Below are 16,485 nucleotides of genomic sequence, written 5' to 3'. Positions count from 1 at the left end.
GTTGTTTAGGCTATATCACATGAACTCATATCTTGTGCGTGTGCGAATTACTCACAATTACAAATAAAAAGTATTTTTAGAAAAAAAAATTAAAAAATACTGAACTTATTTTACTTACGGTTACTGAGTATGTACAATTTCCAAACAATATTTCAGGAATCAACTGTTCCCATCATCAGGTTCCTTCTTGACTATCGTAAACTCTTCATAGCCATGTCATATTTAGTTAAAAACAGGGAGAAAGGATATTGGAATAACTGTGGTAGAAAAGGAATTCTAAAAACATGCCCATCCTGTTAAAACTTCCATAGCCTCTATCATCCCTATATAAAACACAAGTGCTTAAAAAGTCAATCTAAGAAGAAACATATCGACTTGAAAAGTTAAAAGACGCATGCCATTCCATGGTGGGTATGGAAATTTTAACAGGATGGGCATGTTTTTAGAATTCCTTTTCTACCACAGTTATTCCTATATCCTTTCTCCTTGTTTTTAACTAAATATGACGTGGCTATGAAGAGTTTACGATAGTCAAGAAGGAACCTGATGAAAGGAACAGTTGATTCCTGAAATGTTGTTTGGAAATTGTACATACTCACTAACCATAAGTAAAATAATTTTAGTATTTTTTTTTTTAAAAAAAAGATACTTTTTACTTATATCACATGCAATGTGTACCCTGTTATTACATTATATTTTTCTCTATGGTTTCAGCCTGTATACAACTTATGCCACAAAGTTTCTATGCCTGATAGAAAGAAAGCTATATTTTCCACTGGGCACTCTTTTATGGCTTGGAGTGTATTGGTCTGGCCTTCATTGCGGACCTACTGGGAGGTGTTTTGCAAGCCACTCTCACAATATTTGGAGTACTTGGTGGATCTTTATTTGGAGTTTTCACTTTGAGAATGTTTTTCCTCCATACAAATGAACTGGTATGTATGTTTCAAAATAACCTCCAAAAACTTCTACTTTTTTTATTTTTTGTATATCTAGGAGTCTACTAGGACTGAGCTGCTACTACTACTTGAAACTGATACTAGTTCCAGAGTTGGATATTCTGAAATTTTAACCTGGTTTACAATTCTTTTTTATTGCATATATTTATTATACAACCCATCTAGGTTGTAGGAGATTACGAGGTGTGGCTAGAAAAAAACCGGACTGTTGCTACAAAATCTTTTATTGGTTATTTTGTACAATACGAACATTATCCCGTTCAAATACTCCCCTGCACTATCGATACACCGCTCCATACGAATCTTCCATTGCTGGTAGCAGTGCTGGAAATCATTTTCTGAAGCCATGTTCTTGACCTCCGTCGCTTTTGTTTTCACAGATTCTACGGTCGTAAATCTGGTTCCTTTCACTGCTGATTTGACCTTTGGAAATAAAAAAGGTCACATGGAGCGAGATCTGGCAAATAGGGTGGATGTTCTAACACTAGGATCCCATTCTTGGTCAAAAAAAGGTCTTGACTGACAATGCCATGTGGCAGGAACATTGTCCTGATGAAGAATCCATGACTTGCTTTTGCACAAATCAGGTTGTCGTCTTCTTACTCGCTCATGAACGGTCGTCAGCACCATAATGTAATAAAGTTGGTTGACTGTTTGACCTTCAGGTATCCATTAATGTACACAATCCCACGGATGTCGAATCAATTCACCGACATTTGCAATGTTTGATTCCGTTTTGGATGTGCAAGGCCATCCAGGACGCGAGTCCTCCGCGATCACTTTTCGTCCCTCTTTAAACCTTTGAAACCGCTCAAACACACACTTGCGTGTGTGACAAACATTCATCTCAGTACACTTCCTTCAACAAACCATAAGTCTCTGTGGCAGATTTTCCAAGTTTCATAATAAAATTCACATTGATACGCTGTTCCACTTTCATATTTAACATTTTTCCGACAGAGCACAGACGTACGGTTCACTTCGTCCACAAGCTACAGGGAACTGAGGGCTGCGCGCTCTGGGCAATCACACAGTCGATAGGCAGGATATCACGTTATGCAGTCATGCACCACTTGACCTTGACGTGCTTGCCGTTTATCGACAGCAACGTCAATCTGTTTTTTTTTTCTAGCCACACCTTGTATTTTAGTAACTTTTTTATGTAAAGATTATTATGAGCTGGCAACTGACTAGGCAGATATCATGACTTATGTATATATCGGGCAGGTAATGCCAAGTTGTTTTTCATGCATGTATAGCTTTCTTGTTATTTCTATTTTGTTCTCTGCACTGTTTGAAATGTTATTAGTTTGTTAATAAATAATTCAAGATAGGTTAATTAGATGTATATAAATAAAACACCAATGCAGGCATGCAATTAATACAAAAACAGAAGTCCGATAAGTTCAAATTTTCCAACAATTTCTATACTTTTCATAATATCTCCATTTTTACCTGAAATTGGACCCAAGGAAAATTTTCCTTCATGGAGCAACAATGCTTCTGCCAATCATGGCACAGAAAGCAGGAAGGAACAAGCAATTTTCTTCTGCCAGTGTTGTTTGCAATGGTGGAACTGATCGAGCAGACCATGTGTTTTTAAATAACCACTCACTTCGGCTCCCTTTGCCTCCCTGCACTCAATCTGGGAGGAAGCCTGGCCTTCAGAAGTGCACAATGGAAAACGATCAGTGGCATAAATAAACCATATATTAATGATAAATGCATAAAAATATATGAAAAAGTTGGTTTACCAGCATTAAACGTAATAACATGGAGAATACACTAATCAATTCCCACTGATACTGATGCTTGAAAACTAGAGCTGAACCAAATATCATTGCCAATGTATCGGTTTCGGCAATACCAGTTGCATCAGTATGGGTTGAAATTTATTTACCAACACTAGCTGATACTTTTCTGCCATTTTTGTCTTTTACGGGGTTCACAAATGTGCCACGCAACACTTTCAGTGAGTAATCAGTAGCTGCTGCTTGATACATGCTACCATGCTGTAGCACGTTACTCAATTTCTAAAATGAAAAGATAGAAAAGGACAAATTTCATAGATATAAGAAGTTCAATAAAACACCGAAGTAAAATTAAATTTCTCATGTTGAGAGACTCAAAAATTTGCATCCTGCTATGTATTTTCCACATGCTGTTAAGCTATAATGAATACTGTGCTATTGGTTTCATAGCACGCTTTGGTGGTAAATTGTATAGGTTGCAACTGTTAAGGTATAATTCATGCATTTCTGGCTTCCAAAAGTACTTTCTGCTATGTAAAATGCATGTTTGAATATTGTAATTTGATTTAAATCACCCTTTTTAAATGCGAGAATAGAATTATTCCCTAATAATTTTGTAGTACTTCAATGGTTAGGACGAAAATTTGCACATTTGTGGTTAGCATTGGTGCGACAATATTTCTACTTAACTGCTAGACCTAAATAAAATGTACAGTATTGCATTTTTGTCAAATGACTTATGGACTAATATGTATTTTTAACGAAAAAGAAACTCTCTCTACAAAAATTTATTGTTGCATATTGATGTGTGTAAAATTAATGATCTATTAAATACAGTGTTCAATTGCAACTCATTTACTTATAGTTCTTCTATACTATGCACTGGTGGCAATTTGACACCTGCAAACACAATTTACACTTATGGAAATTTTACTCGTAAGTATGAATGAAGGCTGAACCAAGTTTTACTTGCATTTCTGAAGAATTATTGCATTTGTGTGGCTATGAAAGATGAGGAAATTAGTTATATCCTTGGCACTAAGCACAGTGAATGAATACATTTTCCACTGTAGGTTTTTTTTTTCCAGAACAGTTTGATATGCTCCTTCAGAAATGACTTCCCAATCTTGAAATGAAATAATTTGAATGCTCTTGCACTGTTTCATTGCTTGTATGTGTCTGAAAGAAGCATGTTATACACTTTGAGATCTGTTGATGCATTTTTATTCAGGAGTTTGTTCCTTGAAAAAGACTTATTTTTCATTGCATTTTCCTAATTTTATTCATGCCAATAATGCATGTCAGTTTATGATGCAACCGTTGTGTCAGTGTGTATGCACGTTAAACTGGCTTGTTTAATGCATACAAACCTTGAAGTAAGTGCGCAGTGGAAATTTCCACCTTAAAGGTCTACTTATTAGCTATGGGGCAGCTATGCTATTCGAATGTACAGATATAACACTGTTCCAGATTATGCGAGTTTATTTACATAATGTGCAAGCATAATTAGACTACACAAATAAATAAAGTTTGTTCGACGATAAACTCGCTGAAAGAAAAACATGTCTTCTCACTTAGGCCAGTTTGATGGATATTCGTTTAACTAATTAATAATGAACTAAATCTGTCTTTTGACTGTCAAGTCACTTCTTCACGTAGTATAAAAGAGGAAGATGATGAACAAAATATAATTGAGTGCGTGAGTGCAAGTTCGGAACTTAAAACATTACGGAAAGTACTTATCCTTCTTCTCCATATCGTGGTTGAATACTACTTCCTCTCTCTGGGTCAGAATCCAAAATGCGCTGCCTGAAGGGCTGCGAGGTCGCACCGAGGCTTCCTTTTTATGTCATTGCATAACCGATTCTATTGACCTATGGTGGCAAAATTAACAATGATTCCATCAATCTGGCACAAATGAAACAGAAATATAACAAAATGATGACTCCGCGCGCACTACGGTCCATATATTTCAGTGACGTGAATTTATATTTTTAAGTGATATTTCTCAATTTTCCAGTATTTAACCATTAAACATTGGATCAGGATATGGCATTATTTTGGGACCTTATACAGGGTGTCCCAGAAATAGGTGGCATAACTTCATAAATGCCTGGTGTGTCCCGTACTGTCTCGCAACCTGCTACAATGCGATTGCAGAGAGTATTCACATCTGCCAGTGCAGACAAATACACCAGTGATTTCAAATGGCCCCACAAGTTGAAATCCAAGGCGTTTAAATCGGGTGAGCGTGGAGGCCAAGCAATTGGTCCACCTCTACCGATCCACCGACCAGGGTACCTTCGATTCAGTTATCTGCGGGCAACAAGACTAAAGTGTGCGGGAGCACCATAATGCATGTAGTGCATTTGTTGACATATGTTCACTGGAACATCTTCCAAGACGGGCCTCTACAGCATTGTCATCTACCAAACCATACACGAAGTGCATATTTGCTCGTTCCTGATTGGTGTACATGGTCTCAATAATGCCAACTCAGCATGTACCACTCATCAAATACCTGGTTGTGTTACAGGAAACCACCTGTGGAAGATAGATACATTCCAGTGAGCATGTGTTGTGATAGCCTATAACTCGGAAACCAAACATTTCCGGACCTATGTTCATATAACCTTTTTTCATTGTTTACATGTAAGGAATACTCTCCTGAAGTTATGCCACCTATTTCTGGGACACCCTGTATATTGACAAACTCGGCAAACCCCCCCCCCCCCCGTGTGCTCTCTGTAAGATCCCTTTCCTCTCCCCTCTACAAATACTGGCCATAGGTCTGCCAAATGCCTCCTTGTATAACAGTATCACATTTTTAGGGGAAGATACATATACATGTACCCTGTAGCCATGCAGTTAGCACTCTTGCCTTTGGTGTGAATGGTTCTGCGTTCGATTCTTGGTAGGAGCCTCAAAAATTTCATTACTGTCCCAGTATTATGAGAACGATTGGGGAGCTACTTTAAAAGAAGAAATACTGGGCTCCGGTCTCGACTGCCAGGAAATATCAGTGTTGGGTTTCGATTCTCTGACCATGTGTCACCCAATAAAAAAAAAGCTATGGTGGAAGGCCCTGGTCCTTATAGACTGTTGCACCCTGAAATTTAGTTTTTCTTTTTTATACACAGAGAACATAATAAATATTTTGGGATCACATTTATACTATGGCCGGCCCCCGTGGCAGAGTGGTTAGCACATCGTGCTATGACACCAGGAGTCCCGGGTTCGAATACTGGCTTGGGCATGGATGTTTGTGAGTGTCCATTCATCATATCAACACTCATCCCCATCTTCGCAAATTACTCAAAAGGAAAATAAACTGAATTAAAAAAAAAATTACCCCATGGATAAATCCATTATGATAATACCAAATCTACTGGGTGATTTTGTGTTAAAAAGAATGCCATAAGATGCTTGTTTTACAATGTCCTATTGGGTACATTTATATGTACCAGGTTTTAAATGTAAACGTATTAAAACATATGTGCGACCGATTCAGAGTAGTGTGTGTGTATGTGCAACTGTGTGTGACAAATTTCTAAGGTGTGGAAATTTCTGTAACTTCGAGCATAGGGATTTTACATGTAGTATGTTCCCGGGGGCTACAAATTGCAACCAGAGGGGAATTCACCCTCGTCCTCCCTTACGAATACCACCCAGAGTGCACTACAGTTGCATAACTGCCTCAGTTACAGAGCCCCCTGAGTGGGCGACTCCATCTCGCTGCTGAAGGTTCCAGGTTCAAGTCCTCACTTGAGCATTGTTATTTCTCTGCAAGGGTGCCTTCATAAATTTCCTCTAACCATCAGTAATCTTCATCACCACAATTATCCTAAATTTCCTTTGTTGATAGGAAAGTTACATTAAATAATAAAAATACAACTAGAGTTAGTATGCTTCTCTACTACTAGTATTATTATCTTTACTCACACTGTATTCTGTTAGAGCTGTGGTTCCCAAAGTGTGTACAGGAGCAATGCAAAAGTTTCCAATATTTTTACTGAAATTACACTTATTCCAAATATGTGCTTATTTAGGACTTTTACACAAAATGTTTCTGAATTTGAAATATATGTTTATTTTATTAACTTAAGGCAAGCAACCTAACCACACTAATTAGAGTGTGCAAGAGTTAGATCAGCATTCACTCTGACTTGGGTGCGGCAGAAGTGTCTTGAAACACTAAGGGTGCTGTGAAACGAAAAAGTTTGGGAACCCCTGTGTTAGAGTATTTATATTAGAACTATGCTTAGTGCAATTATTTTTTTCTACAGGGTGCTGTGATGGGATTACTAGTGGGACTTGGCTTTTCGTTGTGGTTAGGTTTTGGTGGACCTAAACCACCTCTGCCATATCTTCCCAGGTACACACATGGTTGTGTTCAAAATGCAACTGTCCTCCTTTATGATAACATTAGCAGCACTCCTGCTACTCCATCTAGTGAGAGGTACGTATATGTAGGGGAGACAAGGACTAAATTATTCCTCTAAGGAGATTTCAGACCAAAGCAGCAAGTGACTTGTGACAGCGGGAGTTCACACCGAAGTAACAAGCAACACAGGCCACTTCAGTCTATAAGCAAGCATTTACCACTCATGCGCAAGCAACAGACTGTGATGACTAGTGTGTAGATTTTTGCCTATTTCCCTTTTTTTATTCCTTTGTAGTAAAACATAGGCTTCAATGTTTAAAGTATGATTCATGGTGTTTCTTGTCCGAAAATGCATTTTTATAGTGCCTATAAATGCCTATTTTAAGGGTTAGTGCCTTATTTGCTTATTTTGCTTAATCGTGCCTAAAAATGCCTATTCTGTATATGCCTAAAATGCCAATTCTGTAATTTTTGCATGCTTCAGCTGTTTTTACATGCATTTGGCTTTCTCTATATTGAAGAATGTAAGCCTCTTCTTATGTTAAACTGAATGAAATTCTGGTAATCACCAGTCTTGAAGCCCTCAACGGATGTCAGATCTTTGGAAATACCAATTGTCACTTAATCAGGGTAAGCAACCTGTAGGTGACTCACACATACTTGGACAAAACTACACCAACCCACCCCTTCACTTTTTTTAACCTGAAAGCTTGTAGGAGTCAATGAGTACTCATTTGCTTTGTTGTGTGTGTGTGTGAAAGAAGTAAGTGGAGATATCACATTCATGCATTTTACAAGTTTTTTCATTTTCTTTCTTTCTCTCTCTGAGAGATATGGAGAGACGAGCCACAGGTAAACAGGGGTGTCCTTGTCTTTCTCTCTCTCTCTCTCTCTCTCTCTCTCCCCTCACCCCTTCCTTTTCTTTTTTTTCTGGAAAGTGCCAAAGCACAAGGCAGCCAGAAGTGTATTAATTTAAAAATGGAGTGCTGCAGAAGCTTTAACAACGTTAGTGTACCTTTATGTATGACCTGAAGTGCTAATACCATATAACTGTGCACTGCAAGAATAAAATTGAAATAAATTCACGTTCATTGTCTATTTTAATGTCTTCTTCTCATTTAGGGTGCCTTTTAAGTGCCTATTTTAGTGTTTTTTCTTAGTTTGTAGTGCATATTTCCATCATTTTTGGTGCCCATTTGCCTGCCTATTTTTAGTGCCTATAAATTCACACCCTAGTGATGACACAATGCATGCCGTTGAGAAAACTGCCCGGTTTGAGCGATACACAAACAAGATATGACATGTGCAGCTTGTCATTATGCTTCAGTTCGAAAGGTAGCATTGATTAATGAGGATTCACTTCCAAGTGACACTTGTCGCCTGTCATATGTTGCTTCAGTCTCAAAAGCTTCCTTAGGTATAGTCAGGCACGTATCCAGGAATTCCTTTCGGGGGGGGGCTCAACACCATTTTTTAAAGGGGTGTAGTAAGAACCTCACAATTGTATGTTTAAGACCAGTGGTGGCAACTGGGTTCAAAAACGGGGGGGAGGGGGGCGGAGGGCGGTGCAAGGAAAGTTTACTTTCTCTTGGTAGACAAGGCTTAACATTAAGAGGCCATAATGTTGAGGCAAAAAAATGGGGAGCAACTATCTTTTAAATCGTCGCCACTGTAAGGCTGTCATTTTAATCAGAACGTGAAATCGGAACATTTTTTACCACTAGACTCCTCTGTTTCCATGCATTAGCATTGTGTGCCGGAACCATCTCAGTATGTGTGTTTGTCCATTTCTTCTCATCAGGCATAAAAACATCTATGGTGTCTTTGAGTGTTTTTACGAAGCTGTTACACATGCACGGGATGGACAATCCACTCGACAACGCGAGATTCAAATTGTGGGCTGCCAACTGGACGCAGACAGCTCTCGAATATGTATCTCTGATTCGAGCCTGAACACCACTAATGTGTCTTGTCCTCCCATGTTTGCAGCTCTTATAAAAGCCGAAACCCACTAAATTGTTCAGATTCAGGCCTTAGCACTCACAAATGTTCAAAAATGCCTGTCACAGCTTCCGCTGTCTTGTCATATATCGGCACGAAACAAAGGAAGTCTTCTCGAATACAGCTGGATCACGAAACAATTAATGCACAGTGAAAACCCTTTCGTTCCCAACACATCTAATGTTTCGTCTCCCAGTATGATCAAATGCTTATTCATTTATCTCCAGTGACGTGCCCAAGGGAGGGATGGTGAAGTCATAACCCCATTTGATCCAGTATTACTTTTCTGTAAAAAAAGAAGAACGTCAAAGACAAGAAAAAAATGGCAAAATCAGGACTGACCACCAAAAATAGTATGCCTAACCCCTCTTCCTTCCGAAAATCCTGGGCACGCCACTCTTTATCTCGGACACATTTTTTAAAATCAACTCACCAGAAGTTTTATCATTCCGTAGTGGAGATTGAAGTAAGATGCGTTCTTCCTGCAGTTTTGGATATGATCCTTTAGGGTGCTGTCTGCCTGCCTTTACATCTAACCTTAACAAGGCCCTAATTTTCCATCCTTGTGACTTGGATTTTCAAGACTTAGGAAGGTTTCAGACTGAAGGAACAGGCGATACATGTCGATTGGAATGGGCCAATCAACAGCAACGTTTCACACCGTAGCGACACAAAAGGCTGCACAAACCTAATTTCGAATTGTGAAATCCACAGGCGACACGGTGTGAAATCTCCCTTATTAGGCCACTGTCATTGTCACCTCGACTCGAAGTAGTAGCTCTTCTTGACTACAGAAGAAAAAAATTATCCTCAACCGGTGGGAATGCTCCTCAGTTTTCTTCTCTCTCCTATATTTTCTGTGCTTATTCACTATACAGGCAACACCTTACGATTTGATATACGCAGGACATGTACTATGTAGACATTTTAACGAAAAATCGGTTGAAGTCAAGGATGACTAGGTGGCTCAGTTGGTAGAGCCCTGATTCATGTCCTGGTAGAGCCTGCAATTTCCGCCTAAAATGTCTACATATGCAACATCTTCTAGCTTTCTCTTCTCGACATTCATAAAATTTTCGGCTGTCTCTTTATGGTAGTTAAGTGTTTGAATGTGTTTCGAACCCAGTAGGCTTAAACAAAAGTATTTTTTTATACATGAAATTCTCGGACTGCATATACGAAATTTAGTTCTGGCAAAACTAAATCATCACTCAAAACTTTGATTTTCAGTTGATCTATGCAGCTTATTTCTGTTTTAAAAAACCACTCCAATATCCGGTACTGCTAAAATATTCACTTGAGAGAGAAAGAGAGAGAGAGAGAGAGAGAGAGAGAGAGATAGAGATAGAGGCAGAGAGGCAGGCAGAGGCGCACCTTGATCTCTTTGGCCCTCGACCCGAACTAGCACTACACTGAGGCCTCAGAAGTTCTGCTGTCTTCAATGTCTTCATTTTCGAATCACTATATCTTATTAAGCAACCAGAGGACGCTGACTGATCACTAATCGACTGTATGAATTGTGACACTTACCTCTGAAATCCAGCGGCGTGCATTCAGGATACGCAAGGTACGCACTGCGTACTCACAACACGGTAAGAAAAAATAAACATTTTTTCGTCTTCCCCGAACATGAAAATCCAACAATTATCGCTCCGAAAGCAGTTCCACTGCTGCCTTCCTGAAGGCAGTCCCGAATGATCCCGATTGTGACCGGCACCCACCCGATCCGCGTTCCTGCCGATTTCCGCAGAAAGATGCTGTTTCTTCTGCTTGGTACCCTAGAAATTCGGAAGGTAATCCCATTGGCTCATATCAGCCCCGACCACGTGTTTGGGTCTGCCCGCGCCTACCCTCTCTCCCACTTCTTTCCCGGTTCTAAGAATCGAGGGTACCCAAGATTTTGACAGCGTATGCAGTGTTGACAGTAGTCAACATATTTTTCTCTGGAATGCTTAGCTTACTAGCATTTAGCAGTCACGCGTAGATAGATCACTGTTGGGTTGCAATAAAAATACATTATAAAAAGTGATGCAGGAATCAGACAGGAGGGCAAGAATATGTAGTGGTGGAAGATCATATTTAATATACGCGTAAACTATCACATATAAAATATTTATGTGACGTTAAAGTTACACTAGCAAGTTTTTTTTTCGTATAGGGAGGTTAGGACCAGAATGGACTGTCACTGTGTCGAGGGGAAAATATGTGAACAATTTGCAAGTTTCGCACAATTCTCAGAGTATGAGAGTATCTGTTTATCTCCTTTCGGGATCAACATTTCCTTTGAGTTCCATAGCATGGGTGTTGATTGTTGACCCAACGATATGAATGAATGATAAAAGAAAAACATAATAAAACACAATGCTTACAATGGGATTAGAATGAGCCCCCCCCTCTCCCGCCAGACATTGCAAAGTGACGTACGGTAGTTTAGCTTTTGAAGTGTTCTGGGATGTATGCTGACGTATTTTCTACTTGTCCTTAATTATCTCCCTTCTACAAAATACTTTGTCGACTGGCAACTCCGATTCATTCGTCCACAAGAATGCGTGGTTTTCGGGCATAGCGGGACCGGACACAATGTACCGTGGGAAGTTGACTTTTGCTTTCTTCTGTCGTGTGAAATTTGCAGCGAGTGTTTCGTTCATATTATTTACATTACGGGATCTCTATTGTTTGTCGGTGCTGTGAAGTGATAAAATAGGGGGACCGGGAGTTATTGATGACATACTGGAGAAGGGATTTTCGGAATTTACGAAAAAAGTGTAAACAATCCGAAATGGAAGGTCTGTTCCTGATTTGGAAGAATTGTTTCAGGCAGGAGTTGTGAAGGATGGTAATCAGTATATTAGGCATTTTGATTTTTGAGAAGAAGAAAAAATATCTCTACAGAGTGATTGACTGAGTATAAAAACAGTGAAACTTTATTGTTGGCCTTATTCATTGGTTTCCTCTGCGAAAGATGTTGTGAAATAGTAGAGGATACTGAGATTTATCAAATTTATTACATGAAATTTGAAAGGACGGAAAATGATTGAGCCATTTCCTTCCCGTTCAATGTTCATCGCACTGCATTAAGGAAATAATCAAAGTTGAATTGTTTTACTCTACGTAGCTACTATCAGAATATATTTGCGAATATAAAATATCATACATATATTTTACCTAGTTACATTTGGCTATTGATACAAGGATGAGAAATTTCCCATCATAAAATTGTAGAAAAAAGTTATTTTCTGAATAACATGATGGCCAGGGAGGGGGGGGGGGTTCTGGCCCCCATAATTCATTTCGGTTGGCCACTTGTTGCGTACCCTAGTTTAAATGTCACCGCATGCCACTGCTGAAATCACATTAACCGATTCTTTGTAAGATCAACCGAAAAATTGAATCCGCGTATTTATATCCTCATTATATTCTAGAACGTTCCGCAGATAAAACGATTCGTTAATATTACCAGTAGTTGACTCCTTGTCTCATTCAAGAACGTACCCTCTCCAGCCTTCCAGAGATTAGAAATTACAACAAATCGCCCTACGTGCGGCGTTACCTTTGTTGTGCAGCTTCCAAATGCTGACAAGTCTCTACATAGTGCTCAAGTGCTCTGCGACAACACCGAAAGCGCAAGAAAAGTTTACGTGCAATATTATCAACAACAGTGTTATAGAACATTCTCCGTCTTGCCTCGATATAATTGTCTATCTCCTTAAATCATAGTCACATTATTCAAAAAGCCAAAACACTAATTTTATCTAGTAAAAAATAAAAAAATCCTGCGGGGGGCTCGAGCCACCACAACCACACCTTGGATATGTGCTATTAACAATAACAGGGTTATAGAACATCCTCCGTCTTGTCTCGATAATTATTTCTCCCAAATTATCATCACAGTGTTCAAGAAGACAAAATCCTAATTTTATCTAGTGTAAACAGAAAAATTTCCTGAAGAGGGGCTCAAGCCTCCTGATTACCACCTTGGATAGGTGCTATTAACAATGATAGGGTTATAGAACAGTCTCCGTCTTGTCTCGATAATTATTTCTCTCAGATTTATAAATCACATTATTCAAGATGCCAAAAATCTAATTTTATCTAGCGTAAATTGAAAATTTTCCTGGGGCGAGGGGGGGCTCGAGCCACCTCATCTTCACCTTGGATACGTGCTATTAACAATAACAGGGGTATAAAACATTCTCCGTCTTGCCTCGATAATTATTTATCTCCTTAAATTATTTTCACATTATTCAAGAAGCCAAAAACCTAATTTTATCTAACTTAAACTGAAAAATTTCCTGGGGAGAGGGTCAAGCCCCCTGTGCCCCATCTTGGATACGTGCTATTATCAATAACAGGGTTACGGAACATTCTCAGTCTTGCCTCGATAATTATTTCTCTCCTTAAATTATTGTCACATTATTTTATTTCAAACCACAAGAAACCAAAAACCTCATTTTATCTAGTGTAAACCTAAAACTTTCGGGGGGGGGGGGCTCGAGCCCCCTAAGCCCCCCTCTGGATACGTGCCTGGTTATAGTATACCATAAGGATGGGACAGATTAATCAGCACTTTTTCAGCATTGGCATTATTTGGCATATCAGTTTATTGGTAAAATTATTCATAAGTTTAATATTTAATTTCTCATAATTTAGTGCAATATTGTAAAATTTTGTTATACTTTTATGGTAATAAACATGTAACCTACATGTACTAGTTTTTAAAAAGCAGTTTCAGTTTCTTAAAGAACCATTTGTAATTTTATTTTGGATCGGTAGAATATTACTGATATTGGTCAATTTTGGATTGTAACTTCATTATTGGCTAAATGTTCATATCAGTCAATCCCCAGTAAACCATATTGTGTATAAACACCACAATTCATAGTGCACATGTGTTTTTGTGCACATCTTAGCTGTGATTGAGAAGAGTTTTGGATATTTTAAGTTAGAAATATAATACAGACTAAATTACATAAGATAATACAAATGAGCAGTATGTGCTGGGCATGTAGGGTAATATGATCCCCCCTCTTTTTTTCCGGTATATAGCTTCTCCCGAAATTTTGAAAGAATCAAGTTTATATTTTCAAATGAAAGCGGCAAAAAAATTGGGGGGGGAGTGTAATCCATTGGTAACTGATAGCCTAACTTCAAATGACCCCAAATTACCTTTTGGTCTTCTTTGAATGGCTTTTTTGAAAATTAAGGTTATATATAGTAAATGATAATTATGAAATTACGAGAACACAGCTATCTACTTTTATAATTCCAGCCCCTTGCGAAATAAAATCTTGCATGTGCCATGCTCCCTAATGAGATGAATACTGAACATGAAGCTTAAGTGGGCATTAAGCAAGGTTTACTGTCATCATAGAGATATTTTTTTTTACTTTTGCTGCAGCCAACTAAGCATTGTCAGTTTCCAAGGTGGGGCATGATTGATTAACTTGTTGCTCCCTTCCTATCACCCATTACAGAGGCTGTTCCGTTTATATGTGACCAAATTGTATTTACCAAATAGTTACGAAAACCCATGGTGCCAGGTGCGGCAATTCTCGATGCATCTCCCCTGGTTTTGAATGATGGCCCGGCAACGTAGTTTCCATTGCAGAAGGCTCCGTTGAAGAACTACGAGGGGGATCTTGTTCCATTCCTCTTGCACAGGTTTCCAGAATGCATTCATAGTTGTCACACGTCTCTTGCCCAAAGTCCTTTTAAGCAGTCCAAATCCACAAAAGTCCATTGGACTTGCATCTGGAGACTTCACAGGTATATCGTTGAAAGGTATGGCCTGTATTCCAGTAGCCTCTTTCATATCCTGGTAGAATGCAAGGGACGATCTTGAGGTGTGTGATGAAGATTTCTCTTGATGGATTGGTGGGCATCGGTAAGGTGATGACCGCCAGCCTTGAACACCTTTTCAAGATTCAGTTGTTGGCGCAAGGTGTGGTTAAGAGTTCCCAAAGACACATCTAGACGATTCTCCATCTGTCTTTGGGTCGGGGGATTCTCTTGCATGGCCATTCTGCAAAGTTTTGACTGCGTACCGGTGGTGGCTTGTGTGCATGGCCGTGTTCCCTGTCCCATTTGTTGGAGTACCGAACGCTGGGACCATGGAATTCTTATACTTGGCCAATCACATTCTTGATTAAAGTCAAACTAACGTCACAACCCTTGCTCTTACACTGCTTCCTGATCATTGACACACTGAACTTTGGGTCGTAAAGGGCTACAACATAACCATCCCAAAAGCGACTCAGTTTTGGTGTCATTTTCGGCCAAGCGAGAAAAAACAAACACTTGGAAAAGTTATACAACGTTCTCCTCCCAAAAATGGCTCAGTTTCGGTGGGATTTTCGGCCCAGCGAGAAAACTCAACCACTCTCTCACAGCTCACACACTACACTGACAAACGTACCCAACCAAGATCAGGTGAGTTCATTCTGCGCATGGGGGGAAGGAATCACGTTTGGTCAAACATACGCAGAACAGCCTTCTGTAGTTTATTCCTCATGGTAAAACATGTAAACTCCTGCACTTGCCACTCTACACAGTACAATGTCATTAAAAAACTTATATTGGACACTGCATTATTGTTAATATGAACTCTAGCCTAGTTTCTTTAAATGTAACATATTTATAGTTTCTATTCTGTTTCAGTGATGACTACTTCCCCCTGTACACAATTTCATACATGTGGTATTCTGTGATTGGATTTCTGGTAACACTGATTATCGGAATCCTTGTTAGTTGGATCCGAAACTTGTTTGATCACAAGGAGAAGGAACTGGATCCTGCACTTTTCAGCCCTCCAATATCCAAGTATGTGAGGAAGAAGCAAAATTCGAAGGTAAATTTTATATTATTTAGCATTGATACATTTCCACTAAAATAATTGAACTTGTAACAAAAATAGCATATGAATTTTCATAAATTAATTATAGAATTTCATTTAGGGGGTGAGAGTGAGGTCTAGTAATAATAATATTAACCCTTTCCAATCCAATTTTTCTGCCACCCTCATACTCCTCAGCTCTTATTTATTTTGGATGGGAAATAGGTTGCTGAATTACTTGTAATTAACCTACATGCCCTCTGTCATTTTCCTACTTGCAATACTATGCGAATACAACACATAAACATCTGTTCACATCTAAAAACATGGCCTGTTGAGAAACAGATAGAATACAACCTGTGCCATCTGTTGGCTAGAGTCCATACTACATGAGGAAACACATTGGACAGGCTCCAACAGCAGAGTGAACAAACAAAACAAAAATAAATAAAAGTGTTGGATGTCTTCTGACATCGGAGCGGAAAATCATGATGTCAGACTAGGTCTAGGTTAGACATAGGATCAGAAAGGGTTAACAACAGTTTAGCATTTGAAAAA

At 38.9% G+C, this 16,485-nt stretch overlaps 1 protein-coding gene across 1 annotated transcript; it reads left to right on the top strand.

The window, feature by feature from the left end:
* The first annotated feature begins 816 nt into the window (after window positions 1-816).
* LOC145981430 (putative sodium-dependent multivitamin transporter) lies at window positions 817-15,987 on the top strand. The gene is made up of 3 exons (XM_083114664.1): window positions 817-935; window positions 6,997-7,169; window positions 15,753-15,987. Exons 1-3 carry the CDS (start codon window positions 909-911, stop codon window positions 15,985-15,987), a joined length of 435 nt encoding a protein of 144 aa, XP_082970790.1. The 5' UTR covers window positions 817-908.
* The last annotated feature ends 498 nt before the right edge of the window (window positions 15,988-16,485 follow it).

The sequence above is a fragment of the Lepisma saccharinum genome, chromosome 29 (assembly GCF_977018435.1).
Source record: "Lepisma saccharinum chromosome 29, izLepSacc3.1, whole genome shotgun sequence".
NCBI classification, from domain to species: Eukaryota; Metazoa; Arthropoda; class Insecta; order Zygentoma; family Lepismatidae; genus Lepisma; species Lepisma saccharinum.
Note: the sequence above shows the minus strand (reverse complement) of the source record. Positions and strands in the feature narration are given on the sequence as shown.

What these genes read in the sequence shown, in the direction of transcription:
- LOC145981430 (XM_083114664.1), top strand. Translation starts at nt 909, where the DNA reads ATGTTTTTCCTCCATACAAATGAACTG. An exon ending in TCCTCCATACAAATGAACTG is followed by an intron (nt 936 to 6,996) that starts GTATGTATGTTT and finishes TTTTTTCTACAG; the next exon opens with GGTGCTGTGATGGGATTACT. An exon ending in GCTACTCCATCTAGTGAGAG is followed by an intron (nt 7,170 to 15,752) that starts GTACGTATATGT and finishes ATTCTGTTTCAG; the next exon opens with TGATGACTACTTCCCCCTGT.